The sequence below is a fragment of the Thermobia domestica genome, chromosome 7 (genome assembly GCF_964235325.1).
Source record: "Thermobia domestica chromosome 7, izTheDome1.hap1.1, whole genome shotgun sequence".
Classification (NCBI taxonomy): domain Eukaryota; kingdom Metazoa; phylum Arthropoda; class Insecta; order Zygentoma; family Lepismatidae; genus Thermobia; species Thermobia domestica.
This window is the reverse complement of record NC_137460.1, coordinates 12,159,147-12,182,887: the sequence shown is the minus strand read 5'-3', so window position 1 is coordinate 12,182,887 and position 23,741 is coordinate 12,159,147. Positions and strand designations below refer to the sequence as shown.

Below are 23,741 nucleotides of genomic sequence, written 5' to 3'. Positions count from 1 at the left end.
GATTATGCCGGCTAGGCTAAAGGAGACGATGAGGATGAGAAATGAATGAAGAAAGTGGGAGGAAACGGGAGAACCCCGAGAAAACCCACGAGCACCGTGTTGATCCACCACAAAGTCCACACGGCGAGCTGAAATCGAACCAGGGACCCCAAGCACTGGAGTGAACGCTCTACCACTGAGCCACCGTGCCCCCCAAAATTGGTTCTATTGATATGCCACATTGACTTGATCCCTAGTCTCTCGTTGCAAGCGCTGCTATCGGCTGAAGGAAATCCACTCGCTTTCTCTCGCTTAGCAACAGCTGAACCCTTATTGGCTCAACGCGTGGGTGTGTGAGGGTGTGAGCGTTAGTTCGCATTTTTGCCACGGCTCAAGTCATTTTGGCAGCACAATAGCTGATAGGTTCAATAAATTACAAATTTGACGACATACATTATGAGATTGCGCGATACACCATTGTGTCGCGACACAGCGGTTGAGAACCACTGGGTGCCTGTGGTGAGTATGGTTTCGAGTGTGATTTCCTGGGAACACAGAAATTTCAGTGTTCACTAAGCACCATTATTGAGTTAGTTCCTTGAATTAAGAAGTAGCGAACTGTGGTTTAGAATCAGAAAACATGGTTTGATAACCGATACGCTTATCACATTATCATCCAGTTGAGTATATACAATCTGGTTGATCTGGAGTCAGGCGTTCCTTTTCAGTGCTGGAGCATATAAATCGAGAACGGACACTCGAACATGGGCTCCCATCGGAAATCGAACCCGGGTCTTCCGTATCGAAGATGCACATGCTAACCACAAGGAAATTCGCAGTCTGGTTCGCCATTTCCTCCACTACAGAAGGTTGTTCGCTTTGTATCATTTTTGACGGGTAGTCACCTTAAGAGATACCGCGCCGCCATCATCGATCATATTCTACTGGACCCCCAGCATTGGACTATCATATAACATCGCAATTTCAATTGCAGCAAGCTCCGGCGCAGGATAGGCATGGGAATTCTGTCTCATTCCTCCCTGCAAGCTTTCCAGTGATCATCCAGGGTGCGCGGGCGGCGATGTTGAAGACATCGTTTCCGTTTCAACAGCCCAAATGCACAAAAACCCTGGGCTTTTCACAGGAATGCCTTCAAACAGAATAATACGAATTCCTAATTCAGAGCTCTTTCGTGGCTAAGCGGTTAGCGCACGCGCCTTTGCCGTGAGAGACCCGGGTTCGATTCCCGGTAGGAGCTCACGTGGTTCGGAACCCACGTTAAACTGTAGGTCCACGTCTCATATAGCTTCACTGCTGAACGGGACATTAAACACCAGATCAAAATCAAACTAATTCCTCTGCCATTTCCTGATAAAAACGTAGCGATGTTTTGGCGGTATGACTCGAAGGTTTGTCCATATGGATCACCTGTTTCTCGTTCCGTTCCATACAATTGTGGAATGTCTCTACGATAGATAGTGTCAAAATAGATTCTTGGAAATATCTTGCATTCACCTTCACGTTGACGCGGTAAAAGGTGGTGTACACGGGCCTTTCGCACACACTTCAGCCTGAGGCGCTTGCGAACGGGCCACAATCGCTTTCGCAGTAGTCACCTCGACTGTTAGCCCTTTCTCCGGATACTGTTTCACAATGCTTACGTACGAACACTTGGCATTAAAAAGGGTCATTACATATCCCTCCTAATACCGGTTGATTTTCGGCGCCATTTGATACTCACGCACCTACAAGAACAAACACAACACACTGCTCCCGCTAGCAAACCCATAGTTCCAGCATGATACGCCAGGTGGCAGCACAGAATCGAAAAGGGTCGAATATACAGCGAACAAACTTCTGTATTGTGAGACCAAATTATCACCCGCGAACACCATACTTAAAGCTCACATGGTCTTTACATGAAATGAATTAGTGATGCTTCGTACAAGTCTGTTTCTGAATCATCATATATATCTTCCCTTCATCATCTACGATTTCACTTGTAGTTTATGCATTTTTCACTTTACATTGCTTGATACAATATATAGGATTAAACAAAAGATTAGAAGTGACTGACTCATCAACTACTATACGTAAAATTGAAATTGTAAACTTATTTTGTCGCGAAAGCAAAAGATAAGTTTTTCGTCCCATGGTCATGCCGCCTGGGCTAAAGGAGACGGTGGTGATGAGAAATGATCTGAGCGAGCTGGGATCGAACCAGAGACTTCATGCACCAGAGGTGAACTTTACCACTGAGCCACCACAAACCCTAAGGATAAAGAATATCCAAAGCGAATGGGTGTTAAAAATGTTTTGTCAGGAATATGTTATCTCACAAGTTTGGAAGATGACATATCAACTTCCTGTTAAAAATAACTGAACATGAGTTTCAACGTTTTTGAAAATTTCGAATAGGGAAGAGGGGACAATTTCTATATTTAAACTTCCAATTCTCCCTTCAGAATTCGCTTTTAAGTTAGGGTGTGAAATTTGATTATTAAACTCTTTACTAAAATTGAGTAAACACGTGTTTCAACAGTTTGGAAAATTCTGCTTCTAAAGTGAGAAAATTTCTACAATATTTAAATTTCTGGTTTTATATTTATTAAACCTTATTGTCCCTGTCGGAAGAATGGTCACTTCTGCTACTTTTATCTGTAAATGGCAACTGATTAATTGGAGCTTAACGGGTCTTTCCAGCACAAATTAGAACGGGACCTACTGTTTAAAGTGAAATTCGACCCACTACTGGGCAAATACTCCTACCGGAAGCTGAACCCGCTACCTCGCGCATTGGCCACTAAAGGGTACATATATAAATAAAGAAAATGCGGTATAACTTAACTTGGCCTCGTTTTTCTTGAACTTCCATAAGATATGCATTAATTATTACTTTGTAAGTTGACCACTTGCTTATATTGGCCTGTTTACTTGAACCTGCATTTTTCCATGTTACTTGTATTATTACTCTGTAAGTTAGCCACCCGCTTCTTTTGGCCTCAATTTTTACTTGAATCTGCATTTTCTCGTAAGAAATGTATTAATTATTACTCTGTAAGTTGGCTACTTGTCTATTTTGAAACCCGACCGCATTGACGTAACGTTTGTCCTCTAATGTAAATGATGATGATAGCTCATGATAAATTTATCTGTGTATCTTGGCTACACCAAACACCAGACTGTGATTATTTCTGTTAACTCTTGCATATTTTCTATATGAGAGTCAGCAGGCTTGCCAGCGACCTGGAAAACTTGAAAAACCCGGAAATGTCAGGGAAATTGATTTGTAAACCTGGAAATGTCAGGGAATTTTGTATACTGATGACATTAAAAAAAAAAAAAATCAGTATTGAAAAATACCTATTAAAACAAAATAGTGCGAAATCTGTCATGTCTTATTCTAAGTAAAATTTGTATTAACCAAAGTGCAATGCATGTTTTGCAACATATACTGCTGTTGGATGTTGCAAAACAGCAGTACACCCGATTTCTTTCAGATACAAGGAATTTCCATCAGCAGCATAAGGAATTTTCTCTTGAAAATGATAATCTTTGTCAAATGTACAGGCAACAAACAATGTAAGGAATTGTGGTATGTCGTGAAATTAACACTTACGCTTTCGCATGGCAACGCGAATGTTGAAAGTTGATTTTCTATTAATAAAGACTTGCTAGTGGAAAATTTGCATGAAGAGACAGTTGTGGCTCAAAGAATGGTGTATAACTCAGTTTATCTAGAGGGTAGTCCATTAAAAGTGAACGTGACCAACGAGATGCTTCAATATGTACACTCATGTCCAAAATGATTGTCGCATATCTATAACTGTTTTCTTGTAAGAATATAATTTGATAATGATTTTGCAGGGTACTTTTAGTACTGATACTATGTGTATAATCGGGAAATGTATATTTGTGGTAAATTGCATAGCAAAAGGATTATAAATACGAAAATTAGAATGAATAAAACAAAATATTGCTAAATGGACAAGAAAGTTTTATTTTCGTTTTATTGTTCTTATTTACTGCTCTTTTGACATGAAATTTACTACTAACATTATAAGAAATACCTGGCGAATTCGTTATCAAATTATATTCTTACAACAAGATATTTATAGACATGCGACAATATTTTTGGACATGAGTGTACGTTGCTTCCACTCAAGATATACAGATGCAATACAGAAAAAGAAAAGTGAACATAAAGACTGCAGAAGAGACACATTCAATCTTAAATAAGAGAACTTGAAGCTAAGAAGTCCAAGGTATTTAAAACTTTATCTCGCGAGGAAGCAGACATTGATAAGAAATTATCAGACTTGCGAAAACTGTTGTAATTATGTATCATCAATACAGAAAGCTCTCTTTAAAGACAGAAAGTATATATCTGTAGTAAGTCTCACAAATAGGCAAACTGATGATAAAATGTTTTAACTTCTGAATCCGTCCATTAACAACTTTAACGATTCTAAATGTTACTATAATTACTTCTGTGAAAAGGAAAAATAATAGAATACTTATAGCAATTAATAAAAATAAACAACTATACCCCATCCAGGGTGAAGTCAGGCTCAGATTGAAATTATTGAGCACTTTCATAAATTCATTGGCAACATTATTGACCAGAAAATGTACATAAATAGCGTACAGGTTTTTTTTAAAGTTACCAGATTTCACTTTTTGCCTTATCCGGATATTTGGTAGGGAACATTTCATAATTTAAAAAAAAAAAAAAAAAAAAAAATGTTGTTTCTTCATGTGCAAATTCTATTTTTCTATGCACCGGTACAAATATGTGCTACACAATGGTGTATCTGGAAATTTCTGAGAACTGATCTGGAAAACCTGGAAAAGTCAGGAAATTTGCTCTTGGAAAATGAGTGGGAACCCTGCATGCAGTAGTAATTTGTTTAATGTGAAGTTCTAAAACAGAAATTATTTATATAAACTTCAGTCATAAGTACGGTACTGTAATTTTATTATAATGAAAGATATATATCAAAGATTTAAATCTTGTTAATTGTATATTTAACAAAAGGAAAGGAAAAAAAAAAAAGTGAATGGAAGGCAGTGGGTGGATGTTGTGGAGGGTTATCCATTCATTCATTCTTTCGAGCAGCGAATTATGACTGGAAAATAATAGATATTTCCTGGAAAACCTGGAATTGTCAGGGAAAATTGATTTGAAAAATCCCTGGCAACCCTGGTCAGATATGCTGTATTTGTGAATAGAAACACAAAAGCATGTATTCCCACGATTTGTGCTGAGAGGTCAAACGACCGTAATAGCACTCTGATTAGTGAAAGGACGATGAACAAAAAAGACATTACGAAACATTACATATAGGAACTCTAGAAGTGGTTGTATTTGTTTACTCTGTATTTTGGGAAAGCCAATAGGTATTTCAACTCCTTTCCACAATGGAGAGCTTTAGTAATTCTGGAAAATTCCCAGGATTAAAGCTAGCAATCTTAATTAATGGCATCTCATGGGTGATCAATAATTTGTCAACAGGAGCTTTCGACTTATGGATTCGTTTAAGATTTTCACAAAGCATCTTTTGCTCCGGGATAAACACTTTCAGCCCACTGGTAACTACTGAGCTTAAGTTGAAAATTAGAATGTGCATATGTGACACAGAGAATAAAAGAAATATACAGGTAAGAAATATAAGATTACGTTGAGTACTTATTTAGCGCAATGGCATGGTAAGCCGGGGACCCGAGTTCGATGCACATTCTTTATTCTTTAAATTTCTAAATTCTTTATTCTTTAAGTTTATACAAAAATTTCCAGAGTTGTTCTTGTTTATTGAAGATTAGCGACCATTTTCAACACCTAGGCTACATGAGACATAGACCTACAGGTCTATAAGGTGGAAACTGAATCACCATAAAACGTTTAAATTTCAATTGCCTCCCACCGGGAATCGAACCCAGTAGCCCGTACACCAAGGATATGTACACTAACCATTAGACCAGCAGAGAGGACTGCCAAAGAAAGAAGGTACTTATTGGTTAAACAAGACAAAAATTTGAAGTTTCCTGGATTACGATAACAAAATATTTCATCTAGTGACCATAAGTTGACATTCCCAGTCGGAAGAAAATGCTTCCTTAGTTCCAGTAGTCAAACGCTGATATTTTTAAATACATTCTCTGGCGAACTTCCTTTCTATTGTTAATGCTTGCTGTGTAGAGTAAAAATGGCCACAAGGTACAAAATCACAGAACTGAATAATGAAACCAACGCTTTGATGTATGTAAATAAAAAATTTTAATATCTAAAAAATGTTTCTAAAACAAACATTTATTACACTGAATCTATTCAAATGACAGTCACAATGGGACACAAACAACTATTATAAAAACACATTCATAGAAAACAACCACAATTAACACGCATCATGGTTAATTACCAGTGTGAAGATGAATAATTACAACATGTACAAAACACAAAGTTTCTTTTGTGCTAAGATTATTTACACAATGTTTGTCATGTGACTTTGCAGACACCAATCTTTGGAAGTTAATATCTTCTGAACTGCTTCTTAAATTTCTCATAATGGTAGTCGTCGGTAGCTTTCTCACCAGCATCTCGAACACGTTTCACTTTCTCTTCCGGTTCCTCGCCAACAACAACCGTTTTTCTTTTTTCTTCTTTTCTCTCGCGCTTTCTCGGTGGTTCTGGATCCTCTATATTAACTGCAAAATAAAATGTTCTTGTTAGGATACTAAGTCTACGGAAAAAAAAGAGAAAAAAATATAGTGTAAAAAGTTGTGATACTGTGATGAAATTATTTTTGTGGACATCTTTTGAATATTAAAATCTCTTTTTAGATATACAGTAATAATTCAATTCAGAAGAAAACACATCTGAAGACGATATGACTCTCTTTGTGGAATCAAAACCGAAAATTTAATATAATGTCAAGAAGTTAAAAAAAAAAAAAAAAAAAAAAAAGTGTGATGGAAAAAAATTAAACCTACCAACATGTTTAAGAGTTTCTTGTGAATCATTTACTGAAAAATATTGTAAAATTAGATTTATATATTGTTCATTATAACTTTGCAAGTATTCAACGTGTATTGTAACATTGTCAAAACTGTTACAAAAGTATTACGAGGCAAATGTCACTAAAAGGGACAATAATTTTTACGTGACGTTGGCAACACTGATTAAATTTAGCATGTGCAGCAGCACGCCTTAATATCCTGTGCTTGCAACAGAGATAGAATTGTTCAAGTGGAATTGTGTACGTGCGGATAACAGTAAGATGAAATGACTGCTGTAATACAAAATCCCACCAAATTTGATGTGGAATCTGTCATACGACTTCTGAAAGCCAAAGGACAGAATGCAGCTGGCATTCATCGAGAATTGTGTACCATTTATGGACCCACAGTAATGAGTAAAAGGAAGGTCACGCAATGGTGCAGTGAGTTTCGGGAAGGACGTTCAAATGTTCGGAACGCCTAGTGTTCAGACGACCTTGTGGAACGCGTTAACGAAAAATGCCATGCAGTCGCTGTTTCACAATAACTGAACTCGCAAAAGAGTTTCCACAAGTATCTGCAAAACAACGCATTGAACTGTGATTGAAAAGCTGTGAAAGGTGGGTATCAAAAATGCTGACAGACGCTTACAAAAACACCAAAGAATGACAACTGCTCGTGAATTTTTGGCCCGCTGGGGAGAGGATTGAGATGACTTCTTTTCTCATAGTGGCGGGGGATGAAATTTCGATATCGTACGCAACTGTGGAGTCGAACTAACAGTCACTGTAATGGTGGCACTCTGAAGCAAAGGAAGTCAAATACCATCAGTTCATGAAATCATAGAAACCGTCTATTAGGATTAAAAAGGTGTGGTTCTTGAATTCCTGGAACCAGGACGAACAATTATAAAAGACACGGGCGTAAATAAGGACCCCGCATTGTGGGGGGGCCTCAAGCCATCAAGGGGTCCCAAATCATGAAGTAAGACGTAGAGAAGGGGCCCCACTCCACGCTGTTTGCGTGGAGGCCCTTTAGTTACGCCACTGATAACTGATGTGTACTGCCAAACACTAAATAATCTCTGATGTGCCATCCAAAATCGGCGGAGAGAAATGCTTCGTTCTGATCCATGACAACGCCCTCCCATACACAGCTGCTCGTACTGTTGAGACAATTCAAAAATTTCAATGGGAACTATTCAATCATCCTCCTTACAGCCCCGATCTTGTCCCCAACAATTTCTTTATTTTTCTTCACCTGCAAAAGTGGCTTGCGTCGAAGTGCTACAACGGCAGTAAAGTGCTCAAGATATCAGTTCTCGACTGGCTGAATTCTCAGGCGGCATATTATTACACGAAGAGTACATAGAAACTTGTACCACGCTATCAGAAATGTCTGGAAGTTCAAGGTGACTACGTCGAAAAATATTCAAAGTATGTACCTATATATCAATCACAATAAATTTCTTCTATCATTTTCTTGTTTATTATTATTATTTTATATGCGCCTCGTAATATATTTAGTCTTACGGTCAATTTTGTTTTATTAATACAAAATTAGGTCCACAATTTACAAAACTGGAAAATATAGGATATCCTTTATTTAACCGACTAATCGGGGTAAAAATATATCCGTAGAAATGTTAAATCACAATTGTGCTATGAACAATATTTAAAATAAGATATTACACTTAACACAGTCTTCCATAATGTAAACGTAAAATATTTAATGTACGTACCATATTAGTAACAAAAAACTCCTTACTTATAAGTGCAAATTAGAAGGGTGAAAAAAGCCTCCAGCTTCAATCTGTGTTGCCAGATTGGGCTACAGGTAGCGGATTGGGTGATAGTTTAAGTGCCCTCCCTATCAAAATTTTAAATTGGATAACACGCTACTGTTTGGTCTACTTTTAATTATCTGCAGGCTTTAACTTTTAAGGGTCTTCACTACAGCGAAATTGAACTACCGCTAATTTTAGAGTTTTTCTGTGTAATATCTTCAAAACAAATACAAATATCCAGAAACGTAGTGAACTAGACAATACGATTTTGCATGTGATACCGTTATCACAACTCATTTATCTGCTTTCGATTTGCAACTGTAGATAGATTTAGCATTTTTTTGCGAGTTCTTTAAACAGCGGCATACCAAAAGCAGATAGGTGAATTGTGGTAAAGGTATCACATACAAAATCGTATTGTCTAGTTCACTACGTTTCTGCTTTTTGAATATTCGTATTTGTTTTCAAGATATTAGCAAAAAAAAAAATCTAAAATTAGCGGTAGTTTAAGTTCGCTGTAGTGAAGACCCTTACGAATGCGCTACATTCTTAGTTTCATATATGAAATCACAACAATAAAAGTTTTCCTCGTTGAGTATTCTACTTACGATGAACAATAGTTTTACTAAAATAAACATGTTCGATATTAGTTCAATTCTTGCTTTAGTACTTTCTAATCTCAAGATCTGACAACACTAGACTTTTGTTGAGTTTACACTGTTGTAGTATCAGTGACCATGTTGCTATCTCAGTTAATGCCAAGACCTAATAGTTGAATAGAGTTATCTAAACGTGAAAATGCAAATTTAGTTGTATTACTGTATTATCCGTATCAATATAATAAATAAGTGGAGTAAGTACAATAAAAATCTTCCACAATTCATAAAGAAGCGAAAAGGAATAACAGTGAAAAATCATACTGTACATCAGTGGTTCTCAAACTTATTGTTATTGCGACCCATATTAACTAATAAAATGAATTTTGTGGCCGACCTATTTTTGTTCAAATACACATTGACATTCTATGTAATTGTTGTAAATTTCAAGGCTTTTTTTTTTTTTTTTTTCCGTATCTAGTTCCAGTTCGTTCAATAACAGTCCATATGAGTGATTAACAAGAGATTTATTTGAAGATGTTATGAAAACTCCGAGCGACCATGCATGTTACAAAGTAGAGCTCGATGCTTAAATTTTAATAAAGCAAAGTTTAGTTGGTTTCTTTTATCTCTATCGTAAATATCTCACTTTCAAACTAAATTCTAATGTAAATTTATGAATATACTGGTTCTGCTGGTACGAGAATAGTATCAATCGGTGACTATCAAGCAAGTGTAATGTAACTTTTTTTCCTAATAACTGTATCATATGAAATTGTACGTATGCCCCAGGAGCGGATCCAGAGGGGGACGATCGCCCCCCCCCCCCCCCAGAAGATTAAACTTTCTTATTTTATATATAAATAAAACACATCCCAGAGTTTGAAGCTCTTAAAAGTAGCTCTAAGTAGCAGTATTACAACCCCCCTCCCCCCCCCAGAAATCTGTCCTGGATCTGCTCCTGGTATGCACAAAGAGTGTTAAAGTGTTTCCATTGAAAGGTAACACAGAATTAACACTACTCGCGACGCAATGCCCTACCCCGTAACAGATTTTGACACACTCACTCTCTGTCCATTCTACCCCAGCATCTCTACTGACTGTACAACAGGGCAGGGCTCTGAGTAACCACGTACTCTTCACTCCATTAACAAACGCTTCCAATTTTCATTTTCTGAATAATTATTCATAACATATGTTTCTGCATCAAAATAAAATTTTCATACTTAAAAGCAAAAACTTATTGCGACCCACCAAAAAACGGCCCGCGACCCACACTTTAAGAAGCACCGCTGTAGATGTTGTAAAGTCTATTTCAGAGTCCACAAAACTGACTTAAGCAAACACGTCCCCTTGGAAATCACAAAGGTCGCTCATTTCATACTATCACCATCTGCCCAGTTCATAATTAGTTAAAGTGTACAGTTACAAAATTATTCATTTTTACGTTTGGGCTACAAATAAGTTCAAATCTGCTCTTTCGGAGCACAACCTCGCTACTTTTTACTCTTCAGATATGGGCACATTGGCTTCAATTGCTTTCCCATTAAATGCTGTTTCTTAAAAAACAAACACCTGAACTGGATCTCTCCGTATGCGATGATGGTGTCCACTTTGTCCGTTAAATCGAGGTCTTATTGTATTAACATATATATGAAAAGATTTCCGTAGTATAATTATAAAGGCGATATGTAAAAATACTACCAAAGATAATTTCAAAATTTTCAAAGCTGTGGAGTAATGTTAAATTAGACTAGATCATTATTAAAACAAAAAATCCACAATTACACTACTCTGACCAAGAAAATTTATATAAAATGTGGAAAACAACAACTTATACAATAAATCAGCTAATACCTGGTTTACAGAATACAAAAGCAGAATAGTTGGAAGTACTAAACTTCTAATCGTCAATTTATCTGAATTTGTGTGGGTTTTCGTAGTGCAGTGTTAAAATCTTCACTCCCCGCTTATTTACGCATATTTTTCAGAACCACTTCGTCTTATGCTCGTACACAAAGCTGACGATTTTCAGTTGAAATACCAAAGAAATTACATTTACTAACACACAGAAGATATAGTAATTTCCACTTACATCGATTATGCTGTACGAAATTCACTGCCATATTCGTAGGAACAAACTGCGATGGAGCATCCTTTTTACTGTGCCTTTCCCATAACAATTTCAGTTTCGCTTCTTCGGTGGCTTCAATGTTTCGTATTTTAGCACTGGAATTAAATAATAACATATATTAATATGTTTCTTATCACTTATTAGCTTAAAATTCAAGATTCCATTGTCATAAGAAAAAAGAAATAGACGGCTGGTGTAGTCATTTCCAATTAGCCAATTTAATGAAGCAAAAGTATTCGTTCTCTAAACTACGTTTAATGATCTGCAGGAGATGTATTAAAGATTACCAAAAATCACCAAGATTATAATTCTAGTTCGAATGTTTCAGCAAATGGTTATTGCCTTCCTTGCCACAGATCCTTTCAGAAAACTGAAGTTGCTACTCGAACTATACCATTGTTGACAAACCTTTACTGTATACAACCAGATATCATGGATTTCAAGTTGTATTATCTAATTAACTCTATGGGCTATGGTACCTGGAGGTTCAATACCGCGTTCACAAAAGCTCTCCATTGACTTCTATCCCTAGCCAACTGGATCCAGTTTCTACTTTGTATTTCTATTTCTTTGCGATCCATCTTAATATTGTCCTCTCATATGCGCCTAGGTATTCCTAATGATCGTTTTCCGATTGGTCTTCCAGTTAAAACTTTGAAAGCGTTCCTAATTTCTTCCATCTTGGCTACATGACCTGCCCACCTGAGCCTCCTAGATTTGATGACCCTAACAATGTTTGGTAAACGATATAAATTATGTAGTTCCTCGTTATGAAGTTTCCGCCATTCACCGTTCCCGTTTCTTCTGGGTTCGAATATTCGTCTTATGATCTTGTTCTCAAACAATTTTAGCCTGCGTTCTTCCGTTAGAGTAAGCGACCATATTCCGCAGACACACAGCACAACAGGCATGATTATCGTTTTATTTTAAGCTTCAAGTTTTATTATTATTATTATTATTATTATTATTATTTTCATTTTCATTTTTCTTACCCGAAGTATGTTTACCAGTAAACTGAAAATGATATACAGGTGAAACAAGTCAGGCTCTTATCAATGTTTTATTAATTATTCATAGTCAACTTTACAGGATACAGGTTCGTTCACAGGACATAGGAACTATACAGGTACAGGGAGAATTCATTAAACCAAATGTGTAAGTTATTGTACAAAGTAAAGATAATGACAGTAGTGTAGTTTATCGAGCAACGTTAGTTTTCTGAAAAGTTCCGTGTCTTGTACGAAGAGACCCTGCGTTCCGAGTCAAAGAATGAAGATTTTATTCGTCGATTTTAGTTCCATCCACGGAAGTCGAGCCGCCTTCGTCAAGCAGAATGGTCATTTACCCCGAAGTTCATGGTCATTTAGAGCAACATTGACTTCATGACATCACACTACGGATAAACAACTATTACCATTATAATGCTTTTCTTCGATTACGCTTACCACAATTCAGAAAATTGAAATTGTAAATTTTTACAGTCATTGATTTTATTTTGGACTTTCCAATAGTCTGTTCCTTGCTCGTGTGTTTTACAAGTCGATTTGTTTTTGCCCTCAGTTTTCGTGTAACATCTGCTACGACTTCGATTCTAGAGGATGTGTGTTCAGGACAAGCTTTAGAGAACCGTCAAGCTTGAAATTCTTTTCCAGCTATGGAATGTGACCTGTTCCTATCACATTTTCTGCGATGCTCTTCAACATGGCAAGATGATGACCTTCTAGAACATTATTTATTTATTTATTGAACAAATTCCTAGATACAGCATAAGTTTGCCATTTTACACAGGGAAATGTTAACAAAAGAAAGAAAAAAAAGAGAAGACAACAACATAGAACAGTGTCAAAAAAGAGTGTAAAAGTAATATTATCCGTCAGAACTCGTTTAATTCCTCTTTCAAACACCGGGTAGCTCGAAAAAATGTCCACATTAGTTGTTACTTGATTATAACAGTTTGATATTCTGTAAAGAAGAGACCTCTGTATAATTGCCAACCTAGGACGGGCAAGATGGAATAGGTGGGTATTTTGGGTGATGCGGGAAGGGCACGAAAGGATAGTTCCTGAGGTAATATTTCCAATCTTAAGTCTCCATTCACTATTTTATGAAGATATTTCAGGTCAGAGATAATTCTACGTACTTCCGGAGTCTGGATATTCAGATGTCGCAAGAGTTCCTTCTTAGATAATATTCGAAGTGCAAGAACACGGAAACAGACTATAGCGATAAAGAAATTAAGAACAGAATCAAGTTTGGAGAGATGTGTAGGTGATGCCATGGCCCATATGGGAGAGTAGTATTCCATCTTGGGCGCTGTTGCTAATGACGAAACAGTGCGTAGCTCAGTGAATCGATAAAAAAAAGTCCCAACATACGCATTGAATTCTTAAGTATTGAGGAGATGTGGTCAGAGAATGTGAGTCTTGAATCAAAGATGACACCAAGATCATTATGATTAGCAGAATGTGATAGGGGAATCACTGACATGGTATGTGGAGGGAACAGGAGACTTTTTCAAAGTAATAGTAACACTGTTGCATTTCTTATTATTGAGTTTCAAGTGCCACATTTCACACCAGCCTATAAGGTAATTTATGTCTTCCTGTAGAGCAATCGTGTCATGGAGACACAATATTTCTCTGTATAACTTGCAATCGTCAGCAAAAAGCAGAAGACCACTAGGTTAAGCTGCTAAGTGCGTGTAGAGATCTCCATAAACAGGACAAATAGCAGAGGCCCAAGTATACTTCCCTCGGATCACGGGTTGGGGGTTAGAAATCGCCCCTGAAAGAACAACTCTTTGTTTAAGGTCCTTCAAGTAGCTGGTGATTAAAGAGAGAAATTTGCCATGTACATTAAATCTATTGGAGAGTTTATGAAGAACATAAATGTGACTGACAGAATCAAAGGCCTTCGAGAGATCAAAGTAGATAACATCTAATTGAGTATTGTTATTCATACATTTGACTGCACAGGAAAGAAGAGTACTTAAGTTTGTGGGACTTGAGCTTCTCTGTAGAAAGCCGTGCTGAGAACTATGGATGTAAGATGAGGTGAATTTAAGTAGCCTGTCTGATTATTTTTTCGCAGATATATTTCAGAAAGAAGAGATACTGGACTATAGGAGGATACATGATCTTTAAGTCCTGATTTGACAACGCCATAAAATCTGGACTAGAGTCTATACTCAATTGTGCTCTGAAAGATAACAGCTGGCTCCAGCTCCTCCTGTTAGTAATGGCGGCTTAGGCATTCGTCGAACCTTAGATATAGCTGTTCTAGCCTTTCTGGCCTCGCTCTACGGTTCCCGAAGCCTCATAAGATCATTACTTCAACAGGACCTTCACCCATACATAGACTCAGAAATCACAGAATGCTCTTCTACATGTGCTCTACTAGTCAGCTCTGAACTTCCTCCACTAAGTGCAAGGACAAAGCAATCATCATGGGATGATCCTATCATCAAAACGCACTTCTCTTACCTAATGCATTCAACCAATAATCTAGAGAACAAAGCCAGACTACTCGCTATCACATTTGTTGAAGCAGGCGATTGGCTTAAGGCCCTACCTACCATCTTCTTCGCTAGGACTCCATGTACCCAATGAAAGTTTCCGAATTGCTATAGCATTACGTTTAGGTGCAGAGATTTGCGTACCTCATAAATGTTTCGCTTGCAGGAGCCCAGTTGATGAAAGAGGACTACACGGACTTTCCTGTATAAAAAGTGCTGGCAGACATCCACGACATTCTATGGTTAACGAGTTAATAATGAGAGCTCTTATCTCAGCGGGGATACCATCAATACGAGAACCAACTAGATGCAATCGATCAGACGGGAAGAGACCTGATGGATTAACATTGATACCTTGGAAAAGAGGTAAAGCCTTGTTCTGGGACTTTACATGTGACGACACGTTCGCTCCTTCCAATATTCCTTTTTCATCGGTTCAAGCTGGAACCATAGCTAGTAGAAAAGAAACAGAAAAGAGACACAAATATAGTAACCTAATTGACAAATACTAATTCGTAACTATAGCTATGGAAACCAGTGGAGCTTGAGACAAAGGAGGTCTCAATTTTATCAAGGAAGTTGGTCAACGAATTACTCTTCCAACTGGAGATAACAGAGCCAGTTCCTTTTTAACACAACATATAAGCATGGCCGTACAAAGAAGCAATGTTGCCTCAATTCGTGGAACTATACCACCAGGAAAAGAATTAGACGAAATCTTACTCCTATGAAAAATACCTCATTCAATAAACCCATCCATGGAATAGATATGGAATCACCTTTCGAAGTACACCATGTTTCGTGGAATGAATTCCAAACAATGTGAAAACGGGCGTGTGCGATATTTCACCGCGAGGACTGAAAATGTCAGTCACATTCATTGGGGATTCTACAGCCATGCAAGAATTATTTAAAAGGATTTCTGAGCAGTTTACTGTCATGTTCATAATATTATGTTATTTAATGTATATAATATAATTAATTTTACACATACATTGAAGAAAATGCGTATGTCATGTTTACTTCTGTTGAACATGAGGACTGGGTTACTATAAGACACGAGACGGTAAAGCTTTTTATTTGGTAAGGTTTCATTTGTGACATTTTAGTCTCATGTGGAGATCATCCGACGTTTCCTATCTACGTCACACACGAGCCAGGAACAAAACCTATCTCGATCGATTCGCGTGAGTCTTTTAAGAGAGTCAGATTAGTATCACGGGTGAGTGTGTGTTAGTGCACATCGCTGTGTTAAGTTTAACTTTAACCGGAATTTGGAGGAACGTCAAAGACTTATTATGTAGTGGACAAAGCCATTTTTTAACTAGTTGCAATTCTTCTTTACCCTGATACGATTCTAGCTGCTACCTGTTCTCTTCTGGAAATATTTAGTTTTCATTCTTTAAAAAACATCTTTTGCTTATTTACAAAAATTTATTATAATTATTCTCACTTCATTAGAATGCAACATGATCTCGACCCCGACCCCGTTCAAAACTTTCCGGGAAGGGAGCTCCGGACCACTGCTAATCTTGGAAGTACCTCCAGAATTCCCGGTTGTACATGACTTAGAGTACCCCGACTGATTCTGAAAACCCTGCGTTCCTGCATCCCAACATAACAGTCAAGTTGATCCCTTAAGCCAAGATCTCAACTAAATGGCTGCAGGGTTACCAACATGAAATAGAATAAAGACTAACGCCTCGATTTCATATCAAAATATTAAGACTCTTAAGACAGTGTGAGCTTGGAATTTATCAGCACTTCTAGAAGTCTATGTCATGCTCAATTTCTCTTGATTGACATGTTTAACGAGTAGTTAGCAGCACGAGGAACATCATTTAATATAAAATCAGTACGAAAAGTGAATACTTATTACTGAGCCATCATCTTTTAAATTATACAGACTACCCAATTCTGGTATGGAAAAAATAGTGAAATCTAGAATAAAACGTAAATATTAAACAAACCTGGACTCCCAGAAATTACTTACTCAATACCAAGATCCACTTCTGGAATACCACTTAACATCTGATTAGATAACATTTCTTCTGACCTCTGACTAGAGGACGCCCGTAGATGATCTGGAACAGCCTGAAGAGCTGCTTCTTCCGGTGATCGGTACTTCTCGTCATCCGTCTTCCCTTCTTCTTTTCCTTTCCGACCTTTCCGCTTCGACAACTGTTCCTCGATATACTTCATCCTGGAAAAGAAAGATTATTATTATGTAAACAAGGGGAAGAAATATGTAAATTTTCTGACACAACGTAAGATGCGTGACATAGTGTCACTCCCCACTGCACAATCTCGGTCTCCAAGAAAGCTGAATTCCAGAACTACATCACAGGTCTAAGCGCGTCAACCATAAAGTGGCTGTATAAATTACTATTTATTATTTCTACGGTATACAGAACAGCTGTTACAACATATACATATATACCAGGAAGTGGCACTGTAGTCGTGTGGCACGCTTGGGTGTTTAAAATCCGCCGGGACCATTTTTAAGTCCTAAAAGAGAGAGCATGTCTGGCAAAAGCAGGACATCTGGTAACTATTCTTACCTGAACTCCTATTAAACACAAATTACACACGATTAAACATAAATTCCTTAAAAAAAAAAAAAAAATATTTGCAGCACTGAAATAACGGTAGGGGGAAAAAGACTAAGAAGTTGGTTCTTTTACACAAGCAGGATCGGTGTAACCACGAGTTTAACAAACCACGATTATGCTCTTTAGGCTAAGGAAGACGATGATTAAGGCAAGTGAATGACTGAAGAATTGGTGGAATGAGAAAGTGGGAGGAAACGGAAATACCCCGAGAAAACCCATGAATGTTTCCTACCAAAAACTTACTTGGACGGGGATTGAACCAGGGACCCCACGCACCATAAGTGAGCACTCTACCACTGAGCCACCGAGTCCCCCACCATCATAAGAAGAAGAAAGAAAAAAAAACATTCTACCAGACCTAGCTTCAATATCAACCAAATCCGAAATATACTCACATTTCCTCATCTTCATCCCTAGTGTTGGTTTCTGCTGAGAACTGCGTTCCAATGCCCGTATCATAAGCATCGTCCACTCGCTTTACTTTCCCACTCTTCAAGGCTTTCATATCGACGAGGCCACCAGTTTTCACTTTGAATGGATCAGTCTACAAAGAAATGGTATAAAAATCTAGACAATCCTCGGAGAAAAACAGTAATCAACAATAATTAAATATAGGGTGCCGCAGGAAAACGAGAAAATTTCAATTGACATAAAATACACTAATCAACACAGGAAAAAATACATTTAATGACTAAGATGCATGTAAATAGTATGTCATTAGCAATGACATTAGCTACGGCACGTTACTTCTTGAAGACGATATCGGATAAATGTGCTCCATCTCGGCGTACACTTATGACAGTATGCCCTGAAAATTCGCTGGAATGCTTAGTATATTATAACCTGGAAAACGCCAGTGAGTTCTTTAATCCTCTGTTTCAGTTCAATGATGGTAGCAGGACGTGCACTGTACTCTTGGCTTTCGAGATGTCCCCATAGATTTGCCGTAGAGAGAAATCGCACACACAGAGTTCAGTGGATCTCGGAGGTCATAGAATGTCACCGTTCTTATCAAATGCTTTCACAGCGAACACATGTTCCGGACAACTTGAACACTTCATTGTTACTAAAAGGTTCTCAATATTGTTTTACTGATCCCAAACAAATGCCGGCCAAACAGTGTTGCTAATTCTAGATTAAAAATTTCCCGTTTCCCTGCGCCGCTCTGTATCTCTACGCACGAGGGATGTTTAATAAAGACTGAAACTATTAACGTAATCATGTATTACTAAACGTCACATATTCATACCTTTAGCTGCCTTCAAAATCAGTTACATTTTTCTTAAATTCTAAGGAAGTAAAATTCCTTCTAAATCAACAAGATTGGTAACCATGATTTTTTTTTTTTTTTTTCAATTAAAGAACCTCTGCACCTAACAAGCAAGATTTTCTTTTTTAAATAAAGTGATTTCACCTTCATATAAATGACCTCATCTGTTCAGCAAAGTCATATGGCTAAAATCTCAGCAAATCTCTTCGTTTTAATACCATCCATCAATCCCTCATTTATCCTTCCACTGTACTTTCTTTCACGTCCTTCAGGATACGATACCATTTCAGCCTATGTCTCAACCAGTCTCTCTTCCCCTCTCTAATTGAATCTAAAATTGCTCTTTCCTTTCCTACTATCTCTAACACTTCTTCATTCGTTTTCCGTTCAATCCAGTTAATTTTGTCCGTTCTTCTCCACACCCAAATTTCATTAGTGTAATGTCCAAGTTTCTTCCCTACAGAGTACAACACTAAGTAACAGCAGACTAACACATGTGAACAGTGAGCACAGCAGACTAACACATTCGAGGTTCTTATAATATCGTATATATTCAGTGTTTTCTCACAAATTCAATTATAAATTGTAGACTGAATATAAAATCCGTGTCAAGTGTCAAAAATGGAAAACTTCGTTTTAACGTTAAAATATGGCCTATGTGCCTAACACTGCTCAGTGAAAAACTGGCAATCTAGTATTCACTGTGAAGTAGTTCAAATAATGGCCAGAAGAGTGCACGTGGACCTATGTCCACTAGTTCTGAAGTAAAATCTGGGCTTTTTACTCAACACTTTCATTTTGGCACTGAGCACAAATTTTATAGTCGGTCTACAGTTGTAGGCACATAATGAGAAGAACAGGAAATTTAGAAATTCTTATTTATCCGTATACAGAAGATTCAAGATGTAACCCCTGACGACGGTACAGGAAAGTTGGTAGTTAAAATATACAGGTACTAAATAAAGATTCACGAAAATACAATGTAACAAAACAGATTAATTTATGTAATTTATAACCTATTAGTACAAGATGCGTAAAATTAAACCACCAAGGAATTGATGAGATGAAAATGAATAAAAAAAAAAAAAAAAAAAAAGAAAAGAAAATAAAAACTACACGGAAACTTACCACAACAAAGGAACAACAGCTTAAATCGTGTAGGATTGTACGAGAGACTTCTCCACCAGGGAAAGCGCTTTACTGCTGAGCCACAATATCTCCCAAAATGGCAGTTTAAAATTGCACATAGTGGCCGCAACAACAACTAAATTGGTGGTAATCGGAACTGTCCGAACAATCATATCCTCTTACTAGTGACATTGTAACTTAATGTGAGTCCAACGACGTTGCCATAGTTTTGGTCCCCGTTACACTGTGATTAATGATTCATACATGGGTTCTTTCTTTCTTTCTATATAGAAAAGGGGAAAATAAACAAACATTGACCAACTTGCCTGCGCATACGGGTCCTTTCTTCCCAACGGGAGAAGAAATATTCTAGGCTGAAAATGTCAAATAACAAAGCAACACCAAGCACGGAGTTTCCAAACTACTTTTTTCTTCGCCAAAACATTTAAGACATTCCATTCCTTACTCATGCGACGGAAAACATCAGCTTTTATTCACCCCCCTATTCTCGTCGAGAATTGTCGTCCAGTTCGACTTTTGTTGGCAACACCGAATTTTGGAAAAAGTATATGTTTCACTATCATGTAGTGGGAGGAGAAGGCTAATAGGTCAATTTTCTATACCACCCACTAAGGCTTTTAAGCTGTTGCCTAAAGTTTACATACAAAAATACCTTTTATACTTTAAATCCTAAACTGCAATTGTAGTTACTCACTATTGATTCAACTTCATCTGTGTTGACTTTCTTCCCAAGAGCTAAGCCCACGATGCTGACACCATTCGGCCTCTTCCGAAGTTTCTGTAACTCTTTCATTTCTTCTAGCTTTGACCTTGAAAGAAAGAGAAAACATGTAAGCAAAAAAGAATTAAACAATTGAAAATATAGCGCAGAAAAGTACAGTTTTACCTTTAGTAGAGCTTCTACAAAGATATGACACGCATCCAGAAAATAATTTTCCCACGTAGCCCATAGCTTGGAAACCGTATGTTGCGCGACGCGACTTCGTGCACGTGGGGGAGTAAGGTCCTAGCATGGCGCATGTGCCACCGGAACTTCCCTAGTGCTCTCAGCAGCATTGTGACAGTGGTTGATGATGGACGTTTCTATTCCATCTCCCGCCGCGTGAGAAGTGCGAGCAATGATAAAGTTTTTGAATGCACAGGGAAAATACTGCGGAAATTAAGACGGGCCATTCAGAATAAGCGGCGTGGGATGCTTAATGCTGGTGTTGTCCTGCTGCACGATAATGTCCGCCCACAAACAGGTTGCCAGACAACCGATCTCCTGCAGAAGTTCGGCTTGGACATTTTGGATCATCCACCACATAGCCCGGATCTCATTCTGCGCGATTACCATCTGTTCTTACATCTCCTAGCATCAACATTTTCAGAATGACGGAGAGGCGGAGGAGGTTGTTCCAAATCTTAAACGGCAGAGTTCTATGATACAGATATAGACAAGTCGATCCCACATATGTCTGAATTCCGGTGGTGAAATAGCTAAACACATCATATATCTGGTACAATAAACGTTTCCATTCAATTGTGTTTTGTTCCTGTTCAAGGCATTTGGAAAAGTTACTTTCTGGATGTTCCTCGTGATTCTACATTCACCTACAATTTTGAACGTTGAACGGACATCCGTCCACCGAATAAATAGTAACCTCTGTGTTCTATGCAAATTTTTGTATATAATATCAGATTTTCTCTCTGGGATCTTTCTTTAACACCACTTCTCCTAGTTGCTTCATTAAATTATCATCTTTAAAAGTTGTTTCCCTGGAAAAACTTTAAAGGAAACTGGAAGTTATGTGTGTTTGTACATACAGAAATATCGTGTTTGAAGTAGTGTCTACAGAAGAGTTAAAATCTACAGTGGAGAGTAACGTACTTTAACGTGCACATCAACTGGGAAAAAATTATAGTGGTTATTCTTTCAAGAAATAAAAATCACAGAAAGTCTTTGAAGGTAATGGCCATATTTCATCATACTTACAGGAATATCTTCAAAATAAATAAACAAGTAAAAAGAAAAAAAAATTGTTGCGCATGGTTTTCTCACTTGTCTTCTCTTAACCTGGATTTCCAACACTGCTAACGCGTCTGGTCCTTATTGACCCATTCTCGCGTGCCTCATCAGCTTCACTAAGCCCCGAACCAGAATAGATACAATTAAAGTACGACTAGCATTGGTTGGTGTTTCTAACATGAATAATAGTTTTACTGGCACATCATTTATCACTTACATTATAAATCTGTAAGTAATTAATGTGCAAATAGTAAAAAGTCACTAAGAGATTTTTACGCTGTTTTGGTCGAATTTTCCGAACAAAGCGGTATATTTGTAGCTTAGACAGATCAAAGTGCAATGTCCCTTGCAGCAGAAAGACTATTTGAAACGTCAACCCACACCGTAACGTTGGACCCGAATCACATCTTCTTAAACAGGGAATCGAATCCATACTTATCGCGTCAAAGACTATATTAATATCCAGAATAATTGAATCCTACTAACGTAATCTGCGCTTATGAATGCGACCCTATACGTAAAAGACAAAGATACTAAGAGTCAATTTCGCCAAAATGGCAAGGTACAAGTAATGCATATCTACCTGGGTCCGTATTCTCAATCTATACCTTACATCGGTTACAGGCAGTTCTAAAAGGCATAAAAAAAAAAAAAACAATATCATTACATTCCACGGGTTAACTGCTGTATCGCCGGACCAATTTTAGAAAATTCTGTCCACCACAAAGTTCACTTGGCGGGAGCAGGGTTTGAACCCAGGACCCCATGCACCAGAGGTGAACGCTCTACCACTGAGTCACCGCGGCCCCGTCTTGACTCGGTTACATGGCATTCATGTTTATATTCGCCACCTAGCACAAGTTGGTTCGTCTTTTATTCACTAGCTTTTATGTATTTTGAACAATAATCACTATCAAGATACTAACGATTTTTGGGAAGATACTAAGTATCTTGGCTATTGTCTAGTTTTGGAGGCTAGGTTTTTAACAGACTTGTTTGGGATATTCTATTCACGTTCGGTTAGGTTAATAATATTTAATTCAGACAGTATTGCAGAGCAAGCGTTAGCGAGTGAAGGCGGGATAAAGCCCCGCAGGGCACGTTGTTTTCTGTCTTCGTAAGTGTTGGCCCCCACTTACTAAACATTTACCAATATTTTCTCTTTTTTTTTTTTCGATTTTCATGTGGTCCGGCGATACAGCAGTAATGCCATTTTTGGATTGTGGGCTTGCATTCCTCTGTGTACATCCAATTTAGAATGTCTTCAGTATAGGTATGCCATTAAAATTATTCTAACATTGAATGAGCACCGTGCCCGTTATATGTATGCTGTGGTATTGCCAATTGTCAACTTTGACAATTATTTCTTCCTTTTCCTATTACCATAATTTGTAACTATAATATACTGTACATCAGAACTAGTACTACACCGAAGAACAAATGTGCAAGGAACATAAGATGTAAACAAAAACTTTTCAATAACACATTCCATGTTTACTTCTGTATATCTTAAATTGAATTACCTTACATTGATCTCCTCTTCACTTTCTTCATTTTCATCGGATGAGTCGGTACGTTTTCTCAGTGGTTTCCTTTTCTTTGGCTTGAAACTAATTGATTCTGATGAATTCTCTGACCCTTCGTCTGCCATTTTTGATCTTGATCTTGTCAAACAAAACACAAGCGGTTATCAGTTT

The 23,741-nt window shown here is 37.6% G+C and overlaps 1 protein-coding gene across 1 annotated transcript; it reads right to left on the bottom strand.

Moving 5' to 3' along the window:
• Positions 1–6,266: 6,266 nt before the first annotated feature.
• On the bottom strand, positions 6,267–23,723 carry LOC145689857 (splicing factor C9orf78). Its single transcript, XM_081764124.1, has 6 exons — positions 23,568–23,723; positions 20,731–20,845; positions 18,013–18,161; positions 16,999–17,208; positions 11,453–11,586; positions 6,267–6,684 (listed from the first exon to the last, which is right to left on the bottom strand). The coding sequence occupies exons 1-6, from the start codon at positions 23,693–23,695 to the stop codon at positions 6,509–6,511; spliced, it is 912 nt and encodes a 303-aa protein (XP_081620250.1). The 5' UTR covers positions 23,696–23,723; the 3' UTR covers positions 6,267–6,508.
• Positions 23,724–23,741: the final 18 nt, after the last annotated feature.